The sequence below is a fragment of the Carex rostrata genome, chromosome 12 (assembly GCF_964058835.1).
Source record: "Carex rostrata chromosome 12, lpCarRost1.2, whole genome shotgun sequence".
In the NCBI taxonomy this organism is placed as follows: domain Eukaryota; kingdom Viridiplantae; phylum Streptophyta; class Magnoliopsida; order Poales; family Cyperaceae; genus Carex; species Carex rostrata.
Genome location: NC_135929.1, coordinates 2,154,330 through 2,179,382, shown reverse-complemented (window position 1 = coordinate 2,179,382; position 25,053 = coordinate 2,154,330). Strand labels below are relative to the sequence as shown.

Below are 25,053 nucleotides of genomic sequence, written 5' to 3'. Positions count from 1 at the left end.
ACTTTTAAAATTTTACATTTACATGCATCACTCATTAATTACATGAATTTCAATAATTTAAAATTTTCATTTAAAATTAATTCGATATATTTTTAAAGTTGTGCTCACCAAATTTTTTTAGTGAGCACATCAGACTATCATTGCTCATTGATATTGTTGTACTTGTACAATATATAGACCTGGTCTAGGAAATCCAGGCGAGATTCTATCTCGTCTAGTCAACTATCCACTCAGAAGTAAAGTATCGCTTCTCTATCTCAATTTTTTGTTTTTTTGACAACTCCGCTTCTCTCCTCCCGTAAAACCCTAAAAGTTAAAACCCACCCAGTGCCGCGCAGTGTCGTAGTACCCGCACCACTCTCGTTTTACCTAGCCAATCATGGCCTCTCAAATTCGCTCTCTCTCTACTCCTCTCCCCATGTCCAACCCCGGTCTCAACCGCTCTCTCACAAGCCTCTCCCTCTCTTCCCGCCTCCTCTCTCTCCCCTCCCGCCACCGCACCCACCTCCGACTCCGCCGCCACCTCATCTCCCGTGCCGTCTCCGCCTCTCACTCTTCCAACAACGCTCCCTCCACTTTCAACTCTCCGGCACGTGGCAAGCGTACTGACATTAAAACAATCTTACTCCTCGGTGCGGGACCCATCGTCATCGGCCAAGCATGCGAGTTCGACTACTCCGGCACTCAGGCTTGCATAGCCCTGCGAGACGAGGGTTACAAGGTCATTCTTGTAAATTCAAACCCTGCCACTATCATGACGGATCCGGGGACAGCCGATCGGACCTATGTGGGTCCCATGACGCCCGAATCCGTGGAACAGATTATCTCTAAGGAGCGGCCGGATGCACTGCTCCCAACCATGGGAGGCCAAACAGCCCTCAATCTAGCCGTTGCCTTAGCCAAATCAGGTGTACTTGACAAGTACAATGTGCGGCTAATTGGTGCTTCTCTACCTGCTATAGAGGCAGCTGAGGATAGAGATCTTTTCAAAAAAGCAATGGATCGAATTGGATTGAAGACTCCACCTTCTGGTATAGGCACCACAATGGAAGAATGTTTCTCAATTGCTGAGTCTATTGGTGAGTTCCCTCTCATAATCCGACCTGCTTTCACACTCGGTGGTACCGGTGGTGGAATTGCATACAACAGAGATGAGTTTGAGTCAATTTGTCGAGCTGGTATAGCTGCTAGTTTAACCTCCCAGGTGCTTGTTGAAAAGTCACTTCTCGGATGGAAAGAGTATGAATTGGAGGTCATGAGAGATTTGGCTGATAATGTGGTTATTATATGTTCAATTGAGAATATTGATCCAATGGGAGTGCATACTGGTGACTCCATAACAGTTGCGCCAGCACAAACCCTAACGGACAAGGAGTATCAGAGACTAAGGGATTATTCTGTTGCGATTATTAGGGAAATTGGGGTTGAGTGTGGCGGGTCAAATGTGCAATTTGCTGTTAATCCGTTAGATGGGGAGGTTATGGTGATAGAGATGAACCCCAGGGTTTCTAGGTCATCGGCTTTGGCTAGTAAGGCGACTGGATTTCCAATTGCCAAAATGGCTGCAAAGTTGTCAGTTGGGTACACACTTGATCAGATACCTAATGATATTACCAAAAAGACACCTGCTAGTTTCGAGCCGTCAATTGATTATGTTGTTACAAAGGTAGGATCTTTCAGTCTTTTCAAATCAAGTATTTTACTATTCCCTCCTTTAAATTAGGAAACTAGGAGGATTTTACTATGCATCCAATTCTATTCCTGTAATTTTGTAAACCCAAAATGATTTCAGTACAAAACTGTCCCTGCTTGTTTTTCCCCAAAATGGTTTTTCTGCCATTGGTTCACTGCTCTCTGTGATATGTGGGTTTTATTGAACTTGCAAAAATGGAATTATTTGAAATTATGAAAATACTGATGTAATTTTACTTCAATTTGTATTTTTTTACGCAGATACCAAGATTTGCCTTTGAGAAATTCCCTGGCTCACAGCCTATCCTGACCACCCAAATGAAATCTGTTGGTGAGTCAATGGCTTTGGGCCGCACCTTTCAAGAGTCATTCCAGAAAGCGGTGCGGTCTCTTGAAACTGGGTATTCTGGTTGGGGCTGCGCATCCGTTAAAGAGCTCAGCTGGGACTGGGAGCAGATAAAGTACAGCCTACGTGTACCAAACCCCGAACGAATCCATGCCATCTATGCATCTTTGAAGAAAGGAATGTCTGTTAATGAAATCCATGAACTTAGCCTTATCGACAAATGGTTTTTAACCCAGTTGAAAGAGCTGGTGGATGTAGAACAGTTCCTCTTGTTGAAAACCTTAGACATGCTTACTAAGGACGACTTGTATGAGGTAAAAAGAAGAGGGTTTAGCGACAAACAGATTGCTTATGCGACTGGATCAAGTGAAAGTGAGGTGAGATCGAGGCGAGTTGAGCTTGGGGTGGTTCCATCATTCAAACGTGTTGATACATGTGCTGCAGAGTTTGAGGCACATACACCTTACATGTATTCTTCATATGAGCATGAGTGTGAGTCAGCCCCAACTGGTAAGAAGAAGGTGTTGATCCTGGGTGGTGGACCCAACCGCATCGGTCAAGGGATCGAGTTTGACTATTGCTGTTGCCATGCTTCTTTCGCCCTCCGCCAGGTAGCACTCTATCTCTCTCTATCTCTGTGCGTGCGTGTAAAAACATTCTTATAATTTTTTATTGGTAGTGAGGTTACTGGCCAGATCTTAGTTCTAAATAGGTGAGGTTCTTAGTAAAAAAACTGGTTGGTTTAGCATTTTGAGCATACTACCAATCAAAAAGTTCAATATCGGGGGAGTGAAAATCAGTTTAATGACCGCTATGTACTAGTAATGCAGTTACCATGATCACACTGCTAATGACTAAAGTCCACCACTTGTTTTTCTTGTGTAAGAGAATCAGAAAGGTCTTACTATTGCTGTCCTACTGTTAGAAAGCCCAAGTGAAAGAAAGCTGTAATACCGTTTATTTCATTATCTGAGATGACTTTCGGGTACAGATACATGGTTTGGCAAACATTGCACAATTGATTAAATTAATCGAACATCATTCCCCTTTTCAGGCTGAATTTGAAACAATAATGATGAACTCCAATCCAGAAACAGTCTCGACTGACTATGACACCAGCGATCGGCTCTACTTCGAACCCCTGACCGTCGAAGATGTGTTAAATGTGATCGATCTGGAGCGTCCAGATGGCATCATCGTACAATTTGGTGGTCAGACTCCCCTTAAGCTTGCCCTCCCCATCCAGCAATACCTGTCCTCTCGGTCCCTTGCCTCTGCCTCGGGCTCAGGCCTAGTCAAAATCTGGGGCACATCCCCTGACTCTATCGATGCTGCAGAAGATCGTGACCGCTTCAACAAGATTTTGAAGGAGTTGGAAATCGAGCAGCCAAAAGGTGGCATAGCCAGGAGCGAATCTGATGCTCTGTCCATCGCATCAGAAATCGGGTATCCGGTTGTTGTGCGTCCGTCTTATGTGCTAGGTGGACGTGCTATGGAAATTGTGTACAATGACGATAAATTGGTGACCTATTTGGAGAACGCAGTTGAGGTGGACCCTGATCGACCAGTGTTGATAGACAGGTACCTCTCGGATGCAATTGAGATAGATATTGATGCCTTGGCCGATTCAAAAGGCAACGTGGTGATTGGTGGTATTATGGAGCATATAGAACAAGCCGGGGTCCACTCAGGTGACTCAGCTTGTTCCCTACCGACAAAGACCACCTCAGCTCGGTGCCTCGATATAATTCGTACATGGACCACTAAATTAGCCAAGCGTTTGAATGTATGTGGTCTAATGAATTGCCAATACGCCATCACAGCATCAGGGGATGTGTATCTTCTAGAAGCGAACCCGCGGGCCTCCCGTACGGTACCATTTGTGTCGAAGGCCATTGGTCATCCCTTGGCCAAGTATGCATCTCTTGTCATGTCAGGAATGACTTTGCAAGAACTAGGGTTTACAAAGGAGGTGGTGCCGAAGCATGTGTCCGTGAAGGAAGCAGTGCTCCCATTTGAGAAGTTTCAAGGGTGCGACGTGTTGCTTGGGCCGGAGATGCGTAGCACAGGAGAGGTCATGGGAATTGATTCAAGCTTCCCAGTTGCCTTTGCCAAAGCACAGATTGCTGCAGGCCAAAAATTACCTACATCTGGTACAGTTTTTCTCAGTCTGAACGACTTGACCAAGCCACATCTGGCATCAATTGCTCGTGTATTTAATGATCTTGGGTTCAAAATTATTGCCACTTCTGGTACTGCTAAGATTCTCCAGTTGGCTGGAATACCAGTGGAACCTGTACTGAAAATGCATGAAGGTAGGCCTCATGCTGGTGATATGTTGGCAAATGGAGATATACAGGTTATGGTTATAACTAGTTCTGGTGATGCACTTGATTCGATAGATGGGCGCCAGCTCAGACGAATGGCACTAGCTTATAAAATACCAATAATTACAACTGTAGCAGGTGCCCTTGCCACAGTGGAGGCGATACAGAGTCTGAAACTGAATGCCTTTGAGATGGTGGCACTTCAGGATTATTTTAGTTCGTCAGAAGTGGTGCAGGATTTGCAAACTGTGTCTTCTACCATTTAGGTAGATTTTTTGCCATGATTTCCTCTTTTTTTTTTGAATTTTCTGTTTTGCTAAGCCAAAAGGGAGGTGATGTTTTTCTGCTTTAATTTTCATTTTTACTTATTATCTAGTATTGTCATGCTCCAAGCAATAATTGCAGTATGAATAATGGTTGTGTTTTGGGAATGGTGTGGAAGGTACGAAAACTATGTGGATCATTCTTATATGTTTCAGTAAAGAGCATGTCATAGATTCATAATATCATTTATTTGCTATTTAACTGTGTTGCTGGAAGTGTTTATTGAAATCTCCTTACTTTTGGGGTACTTTTCTTTTGTCCGAAATTTTTATTAATAGGAAATATATTAAATAAATATTGAAATTGGAGAACGCTTTTGGGTTTTTTCGAGATATAGGGAAAACGTGATGAAAAATCACGATCTCCGGATGTTATGAATTATTATGGCCAGCATTAATGCTTAATTAATCACCATCCATTCTAATTGAATTGCACAAGAAAAAAACCAAAAAAAAACCCTGGCCGTTACTATCTATCACGGTCAGAAGCAGAAGAAAAAAAAAAAAGGGCTGGCCGTGATAGCCCATCACGGCCAGAGGTGACAAAACAAAAAGGAATTTTTTATTTATTTTCGCGCATGGCCGTTACTGTTCATCACGGACAGAACTTTTTTTTTTTTTGCGCCTGGCCGTTCCAATCTATCACGGGTATGATTTTTTTTTTTTTTTACTCTGCTGTTCCAATCTATCGCAGACAGAATTTTTTTTTTGGTTTTTTTTTATAGTTCAATGAGAATGGTTAATCTTGTTAATTAAGTGCTAACTCTGGCCGTGATAATCTATAACGGTCAAAGGCTGTGATTTTCCATCACGTTTTCCCTATTTATCGATAAAAACCAAAAGCGTTCTCTAATCTCGATATTTATTTAATATATTTCTTATTAATAAAAATTTGCCTTTCTTTTGTGGATTTCACGTTAACTTTTTTGTGAAGGGGAACTCTAGGGGTGTTTCATAAACTCGATGAATACTGGGATTTAAACCGACTGATGTCAGGAAAGTCATTGTTTTAATCAGCTGTGCTAGATACTAGTTTTTCAAAATTTTAAGTTAACTTTATTAAGCAAATTGGGTCAAAGGCTTGTTGTACACCTGTAATTGGCAATCTAAACAAGCAACCATATAAGGTCAACCATAAAAATCAAATTAGTACGGTCACAATCAAGTACTCACAAGTCATAACGCGGTAATCTTTTTTCTTTATTCAAGTGTAAATCCGGGGATCGTTCATTAATGGAAGTTCAAATACAAGAGATGCTAGAGGCATTCGCCAAGTAAAATCTTTGTAGTATTAATCTATAACATAGAAAAATTATTAAGCCAAATTGCTGCCGGCTTAGATATTAGCAAATATGACGGAAAGCTGACTTATTTATCTTCTATTAAATTTGTGCAAGGTCGGGATTTCATCTCCTCAGTCAAGAGGATGGCTGTAAATCTTTTGATTTTCAACCAAAGTTCCTTCTTTTTCTCCGTTCTTTTGGAAGAGATTTGGTCAAAGTATTGACTGCAATTAGGAATCAAACGGCTGCGTGGCAAACCTGGCTATTCACACATTAGGTTGCTCAAAAACGGTTACGAGGCGCAGCAGCCAACATCTTAGATTATCTACATTTTTGAAACTATTAGAGTTTCTAATTCAGTTTCAGAAATGTGGGAGAGTTTCTTATTTAGAAACTATGCAGGAAAGTTTCTTATTAAGAAACTGTTTATAAACTCTATGTTGGCTAAATTATTGGCTCAAATTGTTTCTTCTTTTTAATTTGTTGCTGATGTGGCTTAATAAAAACTCTAAAATGAGTTTCAGGGATGTGAAAGTTAGAAACTTTAAAGACCATAATTTCTAAAAAGTAGTTAACAATTATTTAGAAATTTTTTTGAATTTTAGGAATGTAGATGCTCTTAGAAATCAACGCTTAATCCAAAGGATAGAGGGATCAAAATAGACTACTTGGGAGTAAAATAATTATTTAGATTTTTAAGAACCAGGTTTTGGTCCAGTAATAAAGAGCAACATTCTTTGTGTGAAAATGGAGATTCTTCATACCTCCATCTTTCTATCTCACAAAATAAAAGTGTTTATATTTCTGTATACAATGTATGGTAGCAATAAAAGTGACTTCTTTGTCATTGCTTTATTTCTTAAACGGGGTCTGGATTCCAGCTTTTAAGTATGAATTGTAGTTCCACAAACTGATCACTTGTGTTTTTATACCCTTATTTGAATAAATAAATACTCCGATTTGTCTGAAAATCCCAGTGAAAAGGGAATGCGTACTATTTTGAACTTACTGCAAAATACTCTATACCTCCATCTTTCTATCTCAAAAAGTAAAATAAAATAGATGATTGGAAGTACGGTAGCATAAAAGTGACTCCTTTGTCATTGCTTTGTTTCTTATATGCGGTCTGTACTCCAGCTTAAAGTATGAATTGCAGTTCCAGAAACTGCTCATTTATGTTATATTTAACTTAGTTTGATTAAATACTAGATTTTGTCTGAAAATCCAGTGAAAAGGGAGTGCGTACTATTTTAAACTCACTGTAAAAATACTTAAATAAGATATACAAAAGACTTAAAAATGAAAAAAATTGGTTTTATTGAACAATAAAAGAATCCTATACACCAAACTAATCCAGATGAGGAAATTTGGTGGTGTGTATACAAGCAGTGTGGTTATTACTTTACAAAACCTTCTAAATCTTATTCCATTTAAACAACAGAAAGAACAAAGAATCACTCTACAAATCCACACGAAAAAGCATGGGAACGTTAAAAGAAAAAAACAATTTGTTAGTGGTGCCAAAATTTCTTGGCCCATCCCGAGAAAACCCTCGAAAATATAATCACTTGGCTCTGATGCTAGTAGGAAGTGTAAGAGAAACTTTTGGTGTAGGGATACCCATGTATTGTAGTCTCGGCGAAAGCCTAACTTTCGGGCTTGGCCGGGGAGATGGAATAGGAATCCTGTTACAGGAAGTAGGAGAAGGAACAACTCTAGGAGAGAGATTGACTTGTTCCAGTGCCTTGGTTTGAAGGTCAAGCGGGTAGTCACGCACACACCCAATACGGGCTCCATTGCCGGTCGACCATTTGCGAGACAATGGCGAGATCACCACTTGTGGTACCACTTCTGGTACTGATACATCAGGTTTGGGTTTAGTGACTGGTACAGGTTCTTGTACTGGCTTGTTGTCAGATAGTATGAACGACGGCTCATCATCGTCAACCGAACATCTCTGAAAAATAATTGAAAATTGGGAAACTGTTAGGTGTTGAATTGCAAAAAAGGTCCACGGTCAAATTTCTAAAAACACAAGTGAGTGTGAATTTAAAAAAAGATACACACCTTGACATTTTTAAGGTCAACATTGTTGTCTTGTAGGAAGCTAATAAACTCCTCGAAGTTCTCTTCGGTTGGTAGATAGTGACCACTGTATGGCCATATTGCCTACATAATAAATAGAATAATTAATAAATTTTTTTAAAATAAATAACATGAAATTTTTTCTAACATTTACAGGCAAAACTAAATTACCTGAAGAATCCCTTCTTTTGCAACCAATCTACCAGCAGCTGTGGTAGCAGCACCAGCCAAAAAACTTGAATGCTGGAACGAACCCTTCTTTTTCTGCTCAAAAAATCATAAAGAAAAATAAAAGGTTAACACATAAAGTCAAATTATGAAAATAAAAAATATATATATTAGTTATAAGAAGAAAGAATTTAGTACCTGTCCCATGTATAATGACCTTGTAGTACTAAGAACAAATATCCATTTAGACCCTTCAGTTGTGTTTACAAGATCTTCGCTTTTTTTGTACATTAGTTTCCCACCTTCTACAATTACTTCATATGCATCTCTCTCTGTCTGTGACAATTAAATTAAAAAAAAAAATAATGAAATCCATTAGTTTAATCAATCTTTGTGGAAGATTAACTCTATGACTGTAGTAAAGTTGATATAATTTGTGCTTACTGGTCCGAGATATTGGATAATTTGCGAAGTAAGTTTGCTTCGTGGGCATTTATCTAGATTTATCTCCCTTCCAGCTCCAACATCCAACCTGTTTGTGACAAAAAATAAAAGAGGCTTAGAGTTAATCACTAAATCTTTAATTAATTAAACAGTATATTTTTTTTCTTCCATAGAAAGGTGGAGATTAAGATGTTAATATTTACCAGTAGAAAAATGGCTCTGTGCTTTCGCTGCTGAACCACAAGTCATAGTACAAATGCAAATTGTGGCCATATCGGTGGCGTGGATCAATCTGTGTGAGAATTGTTTACAATTAGAAAATCTGTCTAACAAAGTCAACACACTAACGTAGAGAACAATTAATAACATTATATAAATTCAAGGGTAAATTTGCTAACCGCTTCGAGCCAGTGCTGGAGAGCTAGCTTTTGTGCCTTCTCATCCTTTGACAAACCTTTTCCAACCTAATAAAACATATCAGAGAAAATATTAAGTACAAGTATACAATAATATAAAGAGGCAAATAGTCGCAGTTTCCATCATTGTTTTGTAATTAATTACCCTTGCTGCCCTTGTGCGAGCACGGGCCCATCTAGACACTGCTGTCTCTTGCTTCTCCCCTTTGAAAAATGAAACTGAACTATGCTTCAGAGATGCAAAATCAAGTGCTTTCCACCTGAAAATTGTTCATCCACAAATTATTAATTACAAGGAATATTAGAAAGGAAAATTACATTCTTGACCCCTTTTATATGCATATTATCTCCTACAAACTTTAATGTTTAGTTTAAGACTGAAATACATACCATAGTTCTTCAACTACAACTGCACAATCAGCTAGGTTTCGTCTGGTACGGTAACTCTTATACACCTTCTGAAGCGTTGTTGCAGCACTATTAAGCTCACACAAAGGCCTTGGTGAAGTGAACTCGTACTTCTCTGGTTTCAAGCTGGTACCCTGGTCAATTCTTAATGAAATCATCGAATCGGGTTTGTTTAGACCTGTTGGCTTGTCAGACCCGGTATCTGTGAAAGCGTCAGACTGCCAATTGTTAAAGCTAAGAGATCTCTCTAGTGTTGCAGTACCATTTGGCTTCTCAGATGCAGGAGAGGTAGCCATGGTTGAATAGCTTGTTTTGGGACTAAGTGTGTGTAATATGTCGTTTTTTTCTTTTGTCTCTATAGTAAGAGATAGCAGGGTCATTTTATTCTTTCTGTAAAAAGAAAAGAGGGAAAAGAAATCATGGGTTAGATACTAGAAATCAAATTAAATTTGGGCATAATTTCAACTGTTTGTCAAATTGACTACAATTCAGTAAAGTTTTCAGTTGTTTTCAAGTAAAAACCATGTGAATTTACTCAAAGATTCTAACTTTGTATCAGAGGAGGCACCAATTGCAACTATACAAAACCCAGAAAAACAAAAAAAAAATATCTTTAAAAATAAGCCAAGAGAGAAATTGCCAAGGATTACAAGAGAGAACGCAGCATACCTCTCTTTCGATTTCCAAGAGAGAAAGCAGCAACCTTGCAAAGCTAGACAAGTAGAAAGAGAAATAGGGCTTAAAAAATTGGCTCAAAAACCAAAAATTTGCAGAGATTATTGATTATTGACTTGAGACTTGAGAGGTAACCACATGATAAAACAATTCATCCGGTACCGCTTATATAAGCAACCCAAGCTCCAAATGGGTCCCACTCCAAAGAAGCAACAGTGCTAACACCAGATAGCGCGTTTGACACTGCATTGCTCTAAGAAGGCTCGTAGAATTTGAGGAAGCGCAACAAAGCAAGTGTGACAAGGGACTTGTTTAGAGTCGTCTGACTCGTCTCTATCACACAGCAATTTAACCAGGGAACCGTTCAAAGATTTTTTTGTGTCTGAGAGAGAAATGAGACTTGTCACAGATTAACAGACACTTGTCACAGATTAATAGACACTGAAAAGTAAGGATTTACCGGTTCAAAGTAGATAAGTAAATATGGTCCCGTGTGGCCCATGTTACGGATCTACCGATTCAAAGTAGATAAATAAATATGGTCCCGTGTGGTCCATGTTACGGATTCAAATTTTCCATTTTGAAAGTCTCAAACAGTAGATGCAAACTATTTAACAGAATTTGGCTAGTATAATATTAGTGTTATTTAGTGTCATTTCAGTCTATATAACATAAATTTTAAAATCTATCAAATCGACTTCGAATGACTAATTTAAACCGTTCAAACCGATTTACATTATGAGTGATGCGTTTACATACAAATTTTTTTATATTTTCAAGTTATTTTAGTCTCAAATCAAGCGGTAAAAATATTGAAAAATTAATGTATTAAAATTAACTTAAAAACTCTCACATTTGACCGCTTGACTTAATACTACATAAATTCAAAAAGTTATAAATTTTGCATGTAAATGCACAACTAATGAAGTAGATCGGTTTGGATTAGTCGTTCGAAATCGATTTGATAGGTTTTAGAGTTGGTGTTATATAGGTTGAAACGACACTGATGTTATACTAGCCAAACTCCACCATCTGCATATGAATATGTATCTGTAAACTAGAATTTACAATTTTTTTGAATTTTTATACTATTATTTTAGATTGATAGAAAATCAATTGATGTGGAAATTCTAGAACGTTCAAAAATAATGATTTTCTATAATAATAAATAAATTTAAGAAAAATGTAAAATTTAGTTTATAAGTATATATTCATATGGAGATCATATTGAACGTTTCGGATTGACTATTAGTATTTTGAAAACAAAAATATTAATTTGTAGTACGGACCAATCCGCGCTATGCATAGTACCATAGCCTTATTCAATAAATAATTCATTTTCAATGGACTATATATTTTTGTTTTAATAAAGAATAAAATGAAATATTATAAATTTAAGACGAGTTTTAATAGAAAAAAGTAATAATTTGGATAAATTCGTGAGTTCTTAATATTCAGAAGGATAAATGTTATATTATAAATTTTAAATGAAATAATACATAATTTTGAAGTTTCTGATAGTTAATAGGTAGTGTAAACGCCTGGATTAGATCAAGTGTTCATTGATAAAATTCTTGTCTAATTTGAGAAATTCAGTACAAATCTTAAACCAAAAGGTAATAATTAGATTAACTAAAACTTTGAATACAAGTTATACGTATGCAACCTGTTCGGCGAATCATTGGAATAGAGAAAAAAGTGAGGAAAAGTGAAAATTGGAATACATTTCAATTCATTTATATTTCAGTCGTGTTCGGTCAATGGTGAAAGAGTGAAATAGTAGAAGAATGAAATTGCATTGATAAACGAGTTAAATCTATCTCTTGAAAAAAAAAAAAAAAAAATTCCTTCCATTTTTCTATGGAATAACAAATTAGCTCGTAGATGAGAAATCAAAATGTAAGAAAATAAGAATTTAACTGTAAAAGTTTAAATTCAATTTTGTTTTCTCAATTTCTCAATTCTGTTAACTTCTTTTCTTATTCGGCGAAAATAAAACATATTTTTTTCATTCTAGTCCTTTATTCTATTCTTTTCGAACGGACCATGGTATTACATATGTACATATGGTGTTTCATTTTTATTGTTTCGTGTTCCAAAATTGTGAATACACAGGTATTTAAGCATCGAGGATGTTAATGTAATTATAATTATTTGGTAGAATTTTTCATTTTTTTTTTATAAAAAGTAAAAAATTTCTTTTATTTAATAAAATTGTTGGTTGACTACCTTTACGACTTAATTACACCAATCCCCAGATCTGTAAAACACATTTCTTTGACCTGGATTTGTATGTCACTGAATTAGACTAATTATACACTATAGCAGGATATATATACCTTTTTAGCAACCATTGAATAAAAGTTGCATGAAATGTTCAAAACCCAAGTAAATTTGGTTAAAATTGGTATGTATGGAATTGTTATATCGTATCTTTGAGGTGATAATTATACGTAGTGTAGCTATGGACATCAATATTTGTCAAGAACATCCAAATATTTTCTAATTGTCATTTTATTAAAAATGCTTTTGAACAATATAAAATCTCTAACTCTAAAAAAGAACAATGTAGAATATCTGGTCGTTGTATGGATTTGGTCAGTCTGAACATTAAATTACAATTGTCGAACCAGTAAAAGTTTGTCCTGTTAATCGACAAGCAATTTATTAGACAATAGCAACTGATACCAACTAGACAATAGCAATTAAAGTTAATTTTAACTTTTTAACCCCTCCATTCCATCCCAGCATTGCTTTTTAAAACATGATGGTCTCAGTTCTGCTCTTTCCTTTTCTCTTCGTAACTTAATTAATTTATGCGATACCTGTATGGACACTAACTTGGCCGCACGGCGTTGATTGCATAATAGAAATGGCCGATCTCACTTTGATTAGAGAGAGGAGGTCGTCAATGGAGATGTTTGGAAGAGACCATGCCATCTTAGCGGAATGGAGAAGACGCATCTCCGTAAAGAAAAAGTCCCTACTTGCTGGATGTCAAAATGAAGGAAAAAAAAGAGAAATAAATTGGAGTAATTGGCAAGAAAAATGATAGTCGGAGGAGAAGGAATTGAAAAAAAAAGTAGGATGAAAAAAGTTGTGTTTTTGTTAGAAGAGAGAGAGTGCTATGAACAGGGGCGGAGTCAGACTTCCGAACTATAAGGGTCAAATTTGAATGAGGATCAATTATATAGAATTTTCAAGCTAAAAATGAAGATCAATTGTACAATAATTTGATATTTTACTCGATATTGTATAAAAAAATCATATATAAATACAAAAAAAATGGGGGTCCATTGACCCCATTCAATTAACATGACTCCGCCTTTGGATATGGATAGAGAAAGAAGAATCTAAGCCAATAAATTTGCCGCACTATCAATAAGAAACGTTTGTTTTATAAGCAAATTTGCTTTTTAAGAAATTGGCGTACATCCCTGCAACTAATATAACATTAGCGATGTCAAATTAGCAATTGAAAAGCAACCTGCTTGTAGATGCTCTTACGTACTTGTGTAAAAGTGATTATATTAGTAACAAAAACTATGTCTTTGACGCATTTTTCACAGTTTTGTTCCTAGAAAAGAAATAAATATTTTTAAAGAGATAGATTAAATTTTTTTAATGACACAGAGAAAAAACATTTATTTTTATTTGAGAATTCATTAAGTAGTCGTATTAATATACGTTTCCTTAACATGTCACAAAACTCAGGTTAAATGTTTAATTTTACTAAGTGTATATATGCAAAAGACATGTTTTGTTTTATCAGATTTCACAGTCTCTGTGAAGATTTAAAAAAAGAAAAAGACATATATATTTTGTTTGATCTGCGACGGCCATACCTATGTGTGGAAAATTAAGTACCCTGAGCTTGAGGCTAATTGATCTGCTCCACACAAAAGAATTAATGTTCAAATGTTGCTATTAGCTAGTCTTCCTCTAAGGGGCACCACAATATTATTTAATATTTATGGTGTGAAAGGAGAAGATTTGTTTCGGTGAATCAGGAGATTATGGAAACAAAGGTTGACCAAGGTGGAATTTTTTAGCATGCCCTCACAAAATCATAAAATACCACTTGTTACTTGAAATATCTTCCTCCAAATATATTAATTTAAGTTACAATTTGAACTGTCAAAAGAGATGCAAAATATAAAAAGTAAAAATGAACTAATAATTGAAGTAGCAACCGAACATGATACAATTAAGCTGAAATTATCCAGCTAGTAGTCGCTTGAGTACATGTTATTTTGAAATACTTTAAGGGGCTTGAACAAAAAACACATTCCTTCCGACAGATACAGGAGCAAAAGATCCATGCGCATGCCATGTGGCATGTGTTGCGTGACTTGTTTGCCCGCTAATCGCTGACCGCTGACCGCTGCCCCTTCTGTTGGGTCAAAATATTTGTTTTTTGGCATTTTATTTTATGTGGGGTCAATTTAGTTGTACACGTTAGTACGTTACAAGTTACAACGCTCTTAGGACCTGTTCGGCGTGATACTAATTAGGTGAGAAAAAGAAAATTTATTCAGACTGAATTTTAATTAAAAAATAATTTTGTTTGCAAAAAAGTATAGTTCTACGGATGTTGATAGTTTGCTACCAATTGCGAGTCCAAGGCGAAGAAATAATAAGTATATTTTATTTATTCAGTCTGATTGTGTGTCCACTTTGTACTACTTTTTATATTATTTTTATTGGCATACTTTTAGAATTTAAATTTCTCCCTTTTAGAATTTAAAGTGACAAGCTGACAACTATACACTTTTTAAATATTCAAATCACAACAATCTTTCAATATATTAATGTATCATTGAATTTTGATTTGGTGTTCAAGCTTTTAAATAATACTTTGATTGAATTTAAAAGATTTTAATCATAAGTGAGGCTATGGTACTGTACATAGCGTGGACGACCAATATATTCATTTTAAAGTCTTAAATAATTGATTTGAATTGTTCGACATAATCTTCATATCAAAATGTACTTGTACATCGAATTTTATTTTTTTACCATTTTGTTACTATTTTTTTAGGTAGAGGGAAAACCACATAATTTAAAAATTCTAGACCATTCAAAAGTTATGATATTCTGCCTATCTACAAAAATAGTAAGAATAATCTAAACAATATAAAATTTAGTCAGCAAGTACATTTTTATATAAAAATTATGTTGAATAGTTCAGATTAACTATTTTGACTATGTAAACAAGAAAGAAATTGTACACAATGATAATATTGGATACACATATTATCCCATAATAAAACTAAAAGGTACTATTAGTTAGATGTTTAGTCATTTATTCAACTTTTGAAGGACTTCAAATTAATTGGAAACCCAAGAGGGGAAAATACATCTTTCATTTCAAATACACCATTTCAATGTATCATGAGGGAAAATTAATTAAAAAAATTATAGAATGATTTCGTTTTGGGGGTTTGATTTTACATGAGGAATATAATTGTTCCATTCCACTTGAGTTATGGTTAAACTGTTTTATTATTGTCAAAAAAAAATGAGGGGATATATTGCTTATTGCAAATAGTGAATCAAAATTGTGAGGTGATATATTGTTTATTTCAATGTATCATGCAATAATGCATTATATTTCTTATATTTATCCTGTGAAGCAAAATTAAAAGTTGACCCAATAGTTCCATTCTGTTGTTTATCTTCATTAAAAAATTTCGGTCGCCGCCAACTTTGCATTAATTTTGTTTTATCAAATTCAAATTTCTCTCATAAAAAAAAAATTCAAATTTCAAACAAACACCTACAGTCACAGTGTCAGCGTAAAAGTTAAGAACGGTCAACCAATCCTTAATTATACATCCCACGCGCGCGCAGACACGGTTAGCATTCATCGGTATTGATCCTCTACAACGCTGTGCGCACCAGAAACTGTCCGTCTTATACAACTAAAGACAGAGGCTTCACTGAGTGACGGGCTGACTGGTCATAGCACGAATCTCGATGATGCTACAGTGTGCCTCGATCGTTTCTATTTCAAAACAGGAGGTCAGCTATGACGCATTGATGGATCATGGATGATGTTTCAGTGTCCATTTCAAACTGAGACGAGCCAAATCTTCAACGCACGAATTCTAATTTTCAGCGCTGACATTTTTTTTTTAAATTTATATCAATTTTTTTTCTGAATAAATGGCGTTCTATTTTTATTCAATGCTGATTCTACTATTATCAATCAAAACTTTATTCAATAGTAAGATTTAGACTGCTCTACTAAATTTTGTAAAGACTACAGTTGAAGAATGAGATTATTTTTTGGCTGTTATTCATATATGTGGAATTGACCAATAAAAATTTGACAATGTTTAATTTTAAATATTATATAATATTATTATTATTATTCTATTACTCTACACGGTGTTCTAGAATTGACTTTAAATGATGATCCAAGATGTTGAAATCAAAGTCAAGCGATTTTTTTTTTTTTTAAATTAATATTAGCGCATCATTATTCATTATTTTTTACCACTAGACTTTATACTAAATTAATTCAAAATTACATCACTTTTGAAGTATATCAGTTTCAACGGTTTGAGTTTGTCATTTAATGAAGCCCATATGATAGATTTTAGAGTTAAGCTCGCCAGATGATTTGTTGATTTGATAATACTATTAAATTGTGCTCCACAACAACTTTATTAGAGGAAAGAAAGAGGTAGAGAGGGAAGTAAGAACATGATCACACCTGATTAGTGCCGGTATTTACTTCAAAATAAAAAAAATAAAAAAAAACAGGGGACAAAGGGGAGCGGAAATGAGTTGCGTGTATAAAATTAGCAATTTTGCTCATTTTCCATTCAGAGTTTTGAGAAAAAAAATTCTTGCGTCTCCTCTCTGTCTGTCGAGCAATTGTTTGTAAAGCACAATGAGTAAAAATTAAGAACGATTAAAATAATTATAATATATCAATAAGAATGATATCTAGTGATATTTTTGTAATCTAAGATGAAACTAAAAATTAAGTCTTGTTTCTTAGATTATATCAGAAAGCGTTAACCATCTCTAGGGGCGGAGCCATGAAAAATTAATTAAGATGAATACTTAATTTTTTTTTTTTACGCGGTCCAGATAACTTTTAGATAAAGAATCAAGTTTTGATCTAGTCGCAAAGACACATAATCTCTATGTGAGAAATTATGGGTTCAAAATCCTGATGAAGGAAATCTTTTGTTGTAATAACAAAGATATTTAAATAGTTGAGAAGCTTGACTTCCAACTTTTACTAAAAAAAAAATATATATATATATATATATATTGGATATATTTTTTAAATCTAGATACATTTCTTTTTTAGAGAATCTATATACATAATCATTCAAGTGAATGGCCGCCCCCTTTAAACTTGGCAGAGACTGCTAAGGACAGAGAAGTGTGTACAAAACAATTGTTAACTGTTAAGTGTGAGAAATTCAAATTACCAACTTCCGACTGTCTATTTGGATATATGGTGGAATATGGTGCCTATTTGGATATAGGGGGTATGTTTTGAGATTCGTGTAAAATTAAAACTGACGATTCAGATCTCATTTTACTCAATGAGGTAGTAAGTACACTGGATTTGAATTCCTCTCCAATAAGAGAATGGGTGGAAGAGAGAAAAAAAAAGTAGAGATGGCCAATAAATTTTACAGTTTTTATTGAAATCAAACCAATGATTCATTTCAAGTAATTAAATTTTTGTAAGAAAGACACACCTCAACCAATTCTAATCGGTTTTTTCCACCCGTGATTGGGGGCGGGGGAGTCGTGCGTCAATCCGTCAAGGCCTTCTAAGTTTCGAGTCCCCTTTCTTTTTGTTTCATAGCTGTTATCGTCCAAGTCTTTTCCACATTCTTGTCAAAGACGTTTGCGAATTGACATAAACAGCTTCGGAAGGCGGAAGCAAACCATTAACACGGGATTTCATATCTGTCTCCAAATTGCATGTAGCACCATAAATGATAGTATGGAACTATGGATATGTTTGTCAATTATGATAGAATTTTTTTTTAATAGAACTAATTTATCAATTGTTCTGTTGTTTTTGAACAATTTAAAAAAAAAAATTAACAATTAAACGAGCTTCAGATTCTTAATATCTAACACAATTAGCTAAAGTAACATTTTTTCAATGTGAATATGAAATGTAACACCAATTGGGAAGATGAAAAAGAAAAAAGACTCATTCCCTTACACACACATATATATATAGAGAGAGAGAGAGCTAGGCTACGGTGAGTTGCGAAGTAAAGCGACTATTTTACTTCACGCTCATATTTTGCGATTTTAAAGTTCAAAACGTCAATCCGAACCGTTCATCTTGTTCTTCATATTGAAATGTGCTTGGAGACCAAATTTTACATTTTTTGGAATTTTTTTACTATTTATTAAGTAATTTTGAAAGTCGCTGATCTGATGGTCCAGAAAATTTTACTGTTTTTTACTGTTCACAGCAAAACAGCAATTTTTAAAAATGCTTAATAAATAGTAAAAAAATTCCAAAAAATGTAAAATTTGGTCTCCAAGCACATTTCAATATGGATTAAATATCTAACGGTTTGGATTGGTAATTTGGACTTTCAAAATAAAAATACAGCGTGAAGTAGAAACGCGTTTTACTTCGCAACTCACCGTAGACTACCTCTCTCTCTCTCTCTCTCTATATATATATATATATGAGGAGGGATCGGATGACACCGTCCATTTTCAAAGTCCAAACAGTCGATCCAAACCGTTTAACTTGATGGATATGTTAAAATGTGCTTGCAGATCAAATTTTACATTTTTCTGAATTTTTTTTGGGTTTATTCAGATGGGTACAAAAATTCAACGGTCCGAATATAGCGATTTTGTTAAATACTTAATAATTTGTAAAAATATTCAAAAAAATGTAAAATTTGATCTGCAAGTAGATTTTAATATATCCGTCATATTGAACGGTTTGGATCGACTATTTGGAGTTTGAAACTTCAAAAATGGACATTGTCATCCGATGTCACCAAAAAACGGTGTCATCCAATCCCTCCTCTCTCTCTCTCTATATATATATATAGCTCATGAAGCAAATTTTGTTTTAAATTATGTTTTTACCATTAATTTTTTTTCAAGTTTTAAAGAACATCTTTTTTTTAACAAACAAAATCAAATGAGTACAAACTTTAAGAATAATTTTACAAAAAAGATAATCTTTTGCTTCAAGCTTCATGCAAATTCATGGTTCCAAGGAACTATCCCAGGCGTCTACAAATGATGATTGTTCATCAGGTTGATGAATAATAGGCATGGTCATTTTAGTACCAAAACTTGTGGATATTTCTAGTCTTATATCTGATTTTATCATAGATGCATTTCGTATATTGCAAAAATACTGTTCAAATAAAAAAATTACAATTATAAATGTATATTAGAGGATTTATGGGTATTAGATGCATACATTCCTTTAAAAGATAGGTTATTGGTTGAGCTACTTAGAGGATCCATTTTATGGACCATTTGGCTGGAAAGAAATAGAATTTGTTTTAATGATGCTAACCCTTTACCGATTAAATCTATTGGAACAAAAATTATTTCATTAGCTAGCTTTTGGTGTCAATCTCGATTAGATGATTCATTTTTAAAATTGAGTCTAATGCTCCATTCTGATGTTAAGGATCTCCCAGATCGAATTCAAGAGGAAGAGGTAAGAAGTCCAGAATTGGCTCAAGTAGTGGACCTTCTAATGTCCATTTCCCAAGTGGACAGTTCAGAGGATATGCAGGTTTTTGGAGCTGGCAACCCTCCATCTCCAATGTCTGGAGAAGAGGAGAGTGATGAAGATTTATTAGATATATAGTCTTTAGCTTTATACACATTCAAATGTTTTCAGTAGTTTCTTATGCTTTGCTTTTCTTAGTTGTGTGCTTGTTCTGTGAACTTAATCTTCTTTTGCTTTTGCTTTATTATGAATAGATGTATGGACTTGTTATATTTGATTCTGGTACCAATTTGGTACTAAATCAGATATGCTTTGATTTCAAATGAAATCGGTGGTAATACCACTATTCTTCTAAAAATAAATGTATATTTAATTATTTAGATAGAGCATGTATACAATTATAATTAATTTCGAATTTGATTAGTTATCCATCATAAAGTCATTTAAACTGCATCGTTAGAAACTTAAAAAATATTTGATGCAAGATAAGACAACTATCGATCAGTTCAAATTTGATGCGTGTGATATTTAAGAAATAAATTAAAAACACATCTATCTCTATAATTTTAATCTTCAAACTAGCACAAATATTTTCTCAAGATACTAAATGAATGTACTTAAAAGTAAAATGTATACTGAAACTGTTCGAAACTTAATTGTGATTTTCCATAAAAAGTGTCCAAGAAAATTATACTTAAAATGACATGTAATTCTATACTTCACAATTCTAACTAAATGAATGTACTTAAAAATAAAATGTATACTAAAACTATCCGAAACTTAATTGCGATTTCCATAAAAAGTGTCCAAGAAAATTATACTTAAAATGACATGTAATTCTATACTTCATAATTCTAAACACCGAATACAATACTACAAATTAATAAGGCATAGGACCCCGAATTTTTTATTAATATCCAAATTTAATTTTAAATTTCAAAAACTAACCGTATCGGCAGTAAATCTCGAAATATACCCTTTTCGTAAAAAAATTTTCCGGAAACAGGCCCCATTTCCGGAAAAAAATTTTCCGGAACCAAGCCATTTACGGGAAAATTATTTACGGAAACCGCCTCTGTTTCCGGAAATTTTTTTTACGGAAACAGAGTTAACTACAAATGCCGCTGGCTCCCCCGTCCCCATCACACTCCATCACATTCTCCCTTCCGGTTTTCAAGGTAATTTTTTTTTTATTTAATTTATTTAATTTATTTAATTTATTTAATTTATTTAATTTATTTAATTTATTTAATTTATTTAATTTATTTAATTTATTTAATTTATTTAATTTATTTAATTTATTTAATTTATTTAATTTATTTAATTTATTTAATTTATTTAATTTATTTAATTTATTTAATTTTAAATGGTTGAAAATAATGTCCAAATAATTTAGGAAATACCGAATGGTCTAGAATAATTTAGAAAATACCAAAATGGTTTAGAATAATTTAGAAAATACCGAAATAGTCTAGAATTGTTTAGAAATTACCGAAATGGTGTAGAATAATTTAAAAAATATCAAAATGTATAGAATAATTTAGAAAAATACCGAAAAAATGTAGAATAATTTAGAAAAATACCCAAATAGTGTAGAATAATTTAGAAAATACCCAAATAGTGTAGAATAATTTAGAAAATACCGAAATAGTCTAGAATTGTTTAGAAATTACCGAAATGGTGTAGAATAATTTAAAAAATACCAACATAGTCTAGAATAATTTAGAAAATACCAAATGGTGTAGAAAATTACCTTAGTAATATAGAAAATTGTTCGATTAATTTAAATTTTTTTTAGGAATCTCTTTTCCTTTCGGGTCCCGTTCGGAGCTCTGATTGTCTGATCGATCGGATCTGCGATTCAGGTTTTTACATTTGAATTTTTTTTATTTTAATTTAAAATGTAATTAATGAGTTCATTTTAATGGTTTAGAATATTGTCTGATTAATTTAGAAAATACCAAAATGATGTATAATAATTTAGAAAAATACCAAAATAGTGTAGAATAATTTAGAAAATTTTTAAATGGTGTAGAATAATTTAGAAAATACCAAATGGTGTAGAATAATTTAGCAAGTACCGAAATAGTCTAGAATTGTTTAGAAATTACCGAAATGGTGTAGAATAATTTAAAAAATATCAAAATAGTTTACAATAATTTAAAAAATACCAAATGGTGTAGAAAATTATCTTAGTAATGTAGAAAATTGTTCGATTAATTTAAATTTTGTTTAGGAATCTCTTTTCCTTTCGGGTCCCTTTCGGAGCTCTGATTGTCTGATCGATCGGATCTGCGATTCAGGTTTTTATATTTGTATTTTTTTTAATTTTAATTTAAAATATAATTAATTAGTTCATTTTAATGGTTAAGAATATTGTCTGATTAATTTAGAAAATGCCAAAATGATGTACAATAATTTAGAAAAATAACAAAATGATGTAGAATAATTTGAAAAAATTTAAGGTGATTTACAATATTGTTCGAATTTTGTAGTATGGCAGACCCAGTACTTAAGCATAAATTTATCCCCCTGTTGTGGATAGTTCACGGTAATCACAGGATATCTGAGACGTCTAAGGAGGTAAACATTTACTTTTTTTTTTTTCATAACTCTGTAAGTAATCAAATAAATATTGTAATTAATTTTTTTCTTATTGTAGAGTACAGAAATTTTATCCGTGAGACATTATCGGCACAAATGCGAGTATGATGAGAGGTACGCACCATTTTTAATTCGAATGGGCTTATATCAGCTCGCGACATTGCCCGATATCGCCCTCGATGCGGCCCTCATTCATGGACTTGTCGAGCGGTGGCGTCCGGAGACGCACACTTTTCATCTTCCATTCGGAGAGATGACAGGTATTAACTAATTTAAATAATTTTTTTTTTATTCGTTCCTGACAAGTCAAATATATTACAGTTTCTCTAGAGGATGTGAGTTGTCTCTGGGGTTTGCCTATTACGGGGGAGCCGATAACGGGATTTACAAACTCGGCGAGTTTTCAAGGCCGATTGTATGAGTTGCTGGGGGTGAAAGATGATGAAGTGAAGGGGTTCATGAAGAAGAGGGGAACTAATACGTACGACATGCTTATCGCCAAAAAAACTGTCCGTGAGCGCTTCAAAACATTACCAACAGATGCGAACGACGAACAATTGAAATGGTTAGTATTTTTTTATTTACAACCTTATTCGTATTTGATATTTTTAATAATGTACTCACATTTTAAAATTGACGGTTAGGTATGTCCGTGGATTTCTCCTCGACATGCTAGGGAATACCATGTTTGCTGACAGTAGCGGGGACGGAATACCGCTGTGGTATCTCGGCATGATTGAAAACTTGGACGAACCGAGAAAGTACAACTGGGGCGGAGCTGTTCTCGCTTATTTATATAGAAATCTATGCCTCGCATCCAGTCCTTCATGCAAAAGCATGCATGGTCCCACCATGCTTCTGCAACACTGGTCGTGGACCCGATTTCAAATTCACCGGCCGTTACCGGGATCTCAACCGAATTGGGGCGCAGAAACAGAAGATACATGTCCATCATTTGCTGACATGTGGAAAGGCCCACACAATTGGGAAAACTCGTCCCATGGTGCAACCTCCGGTCCAGGTATCCCTCGCGACCAGATTCAGAAACTGACGGATAACATGGTCAATTGGCAGCCATATGCATCTGTTTACCACAACCTTTCGAGAACAACCCGGGCGGACCAGGTACATTGTAATAAAGTCATATTCTTTCTTTCATTTATGTCATCACATTTATAATTTGTACCTAACATTGCAACTCTAAATTTGTCAGCCGTTCTATTTGTACCGCGGTCCTCTTATTTTTTATTGGATTGTTGAGCATCACAATCCTGATCGCTGCATGCGACAGTTCGGAAGATGGCAACAGATAGAGCCACCGCTTCCCCAGGATTCAGTCGAGCACCAAGAGCTGCACAAGTAATATTCGCAAATCATATGTGGCTTACTTATTTTAAAGTACTTATTTATTTATTTACTTATTTATTCTACTAACCTTGTAAACAGGTTGAAATCGGGCTCAAAGAAAAATGCCAACTGGGCGCAAGTGCACCGTCGGCATGTAAACGATGCAACACATTATGCAGATCATGTGTACGAAGTAGGTCGTCTGTGGGATATAAATGACCTCCTAAGATATCGTAAATGGTACCAGGAGACCTGCATGGCATCCGTCTACCTGTTTGGCCAGCACGTGGTGGGGATGGATCGTAATGTTCCAGTTCCAAGAGACGAGCACTCCAAGTTTGGATACATTCCCAGCGGATCGACATTTGTTCGAAATGTAAATATTTCTAACTCTGAATTTTATGATTGATTTATTATATATGATCTATTATACTCTGAATATACGTGCAGGCTTTGCGTGGGATAGGAGAGTTAGCACATGGCACACGGGCATTTTTCACGAACGGTCTCCGTGCAATTAGCAAGGGCAAAATGAGACTAGGTTGGTGCCTCTGCAGAGATAATGGTTATGGAGACCGTGCTATTGCCATGCTGGAGGAGGCGGGGGTTCCACCTAATTGGGAGGAAATTCCATCTGACGATTCTTATCCTTTGGGGACGGAGCCGATGCCACCAGGCCCGGTATTCGAAGGCCCAGATCCAGTGACGGGCTGGTTATATGATGGCTCACAATGGAGGGATTACATCCGTCCGGGAGAGTTCGCAGGGCATACTCTATCATCACGTGGCAATGCGCGCCAGGTATGAATTCAACTTACAAGCTGATTTAAAATTTAGTTTGTAGCTGATTTAAAAACTGTGTATCAATTGCAGGAGCAGGCGCATGAGCAGAGGCAGGAGCAGACTCATGAGCAGGCATGTGAGCAGACGCATGAGCAGACTCATGAGCAGGCATGTGAGCAGACGCATGAGCAGACTCATGAGCAGGCATGTGAGCAGAGGCAGAATATGAGTACTACTGAACGGATGAATGTACTATTCGGCGATGAATTCTAAACTATATTGGAATTAATAAACTATATTGGAATTCATAAATTAATAGGGCAACATTCTAAACTATATTGGAATTTTTTAAATTATTATAAACCATTTTGGAAGGTTGTAAACAATTCTAAATTTTCTGGACAATATTATGAAAAATAAAAAAAAAATTTGGAATGAAGTAA

The 25,053-nt window shown here is 34.8% G+C and overlaps 2 protein-coding genes across 3 annotated transcripts in view; one reads left to right on the top strand and one right to left on the bottom strand.

Annotated features, from left to right (window-relative positions):
• Positions 1–283: 283 nt before the first annotated feature.
• CARB (carbamoyl phosphate synthetase B) lies at positions 284–4,890 on the top strand. The gene is made up of 3 exons (XM_078313206.1): positions 284–1,666; positions 1,954–2,649; positions 3,093–4,890. The coding sequence occupies exons 1-3, from the start codon at positions 380–382 to the stop codon at positions 4,629–4,631; spliced, it is 3,522 nt and encodes a 1,173-aa protein (XP_078169332.1). The 5' UTR covers positions 284–379; the 3' UTR covers positions 4,632–4,890.
• Positions 4,891–7,275: 2,385 nt separating this feature from the next.
• Positions 7,276–25,053, bottom strand: part of LOC144562660 (IQ domain-containing protein IQM1-like) — a 28,771-nt gene continuing 10,993 nt past the window's right edge. The window contains exons 2-11 of one of the 2 annotated variants that reach the window (XM_078311880.1): positions 10,162–10,204; positions 9,475–9,882; positions 9,230–9,344; positions 9,067–9,132; positions 8,872–8,960; positions 8,669–8,756; positions 8,423–8,560; positions 8,228–8,320; positions 8,039–8,140; positions 7,276–7,928 (exon numbers count right to left, since the gene is read on the bottom strand). In XM_078311880.1, coding sequence (XP_078168006.1) covers positions 7,536–7,928; positions 8,039–8,140; positions 8,228–8,320; positions 8,423–8,560; positions 8,669–8,756; positions 8,872–8,960; positions 9,067–9,132; positions 9,230–9,344; positions 9,475–9,872 — 1,482 coding nt within the window. In that variant the 5' untranslated portion in view covers positions 9,873–9,882; positions 10,162–10,204 and the 3' untranslated portion in view covers positions 7,276–7,535. The remainder of the gene's footprint in view (positions 7,929–8,038; positions 8,141–8,227; positions 8,321–8,422; positions 8,561–8,668; positions 8,757–8,871; positions 8,961–9,066; positions 9,133–9,229; positions 9,345–9,474; positions 9,883–10,161; positions 10,205–25,053) is intronic. The other variant, XM_078311879.1, reaches the window with a different exon arrangement.

Coding starts and splice junctions, on each gene's coding strand:
- CARB (XM_078313206.1), top strand. CDS start 380: ATGGCCTCTCAAATTCGCTCTCTCTCTACTCCTCTCCCCATGTCCAAC. Junction 1,667..1,953: donor TTGATTATGTTGTTACAAAG/GTAGGATCTTTC, acceptor TTTTTTACGCAG/ATACCAAGATTTGCCTTTGA. Junction 2,650..3,092: donor CTTCTTTCGCCCTCCGCCAG/GTAGCACTCTAT, acceptor TCCCCTTTTCAG/GCTGAATTTGAAACAATAAT.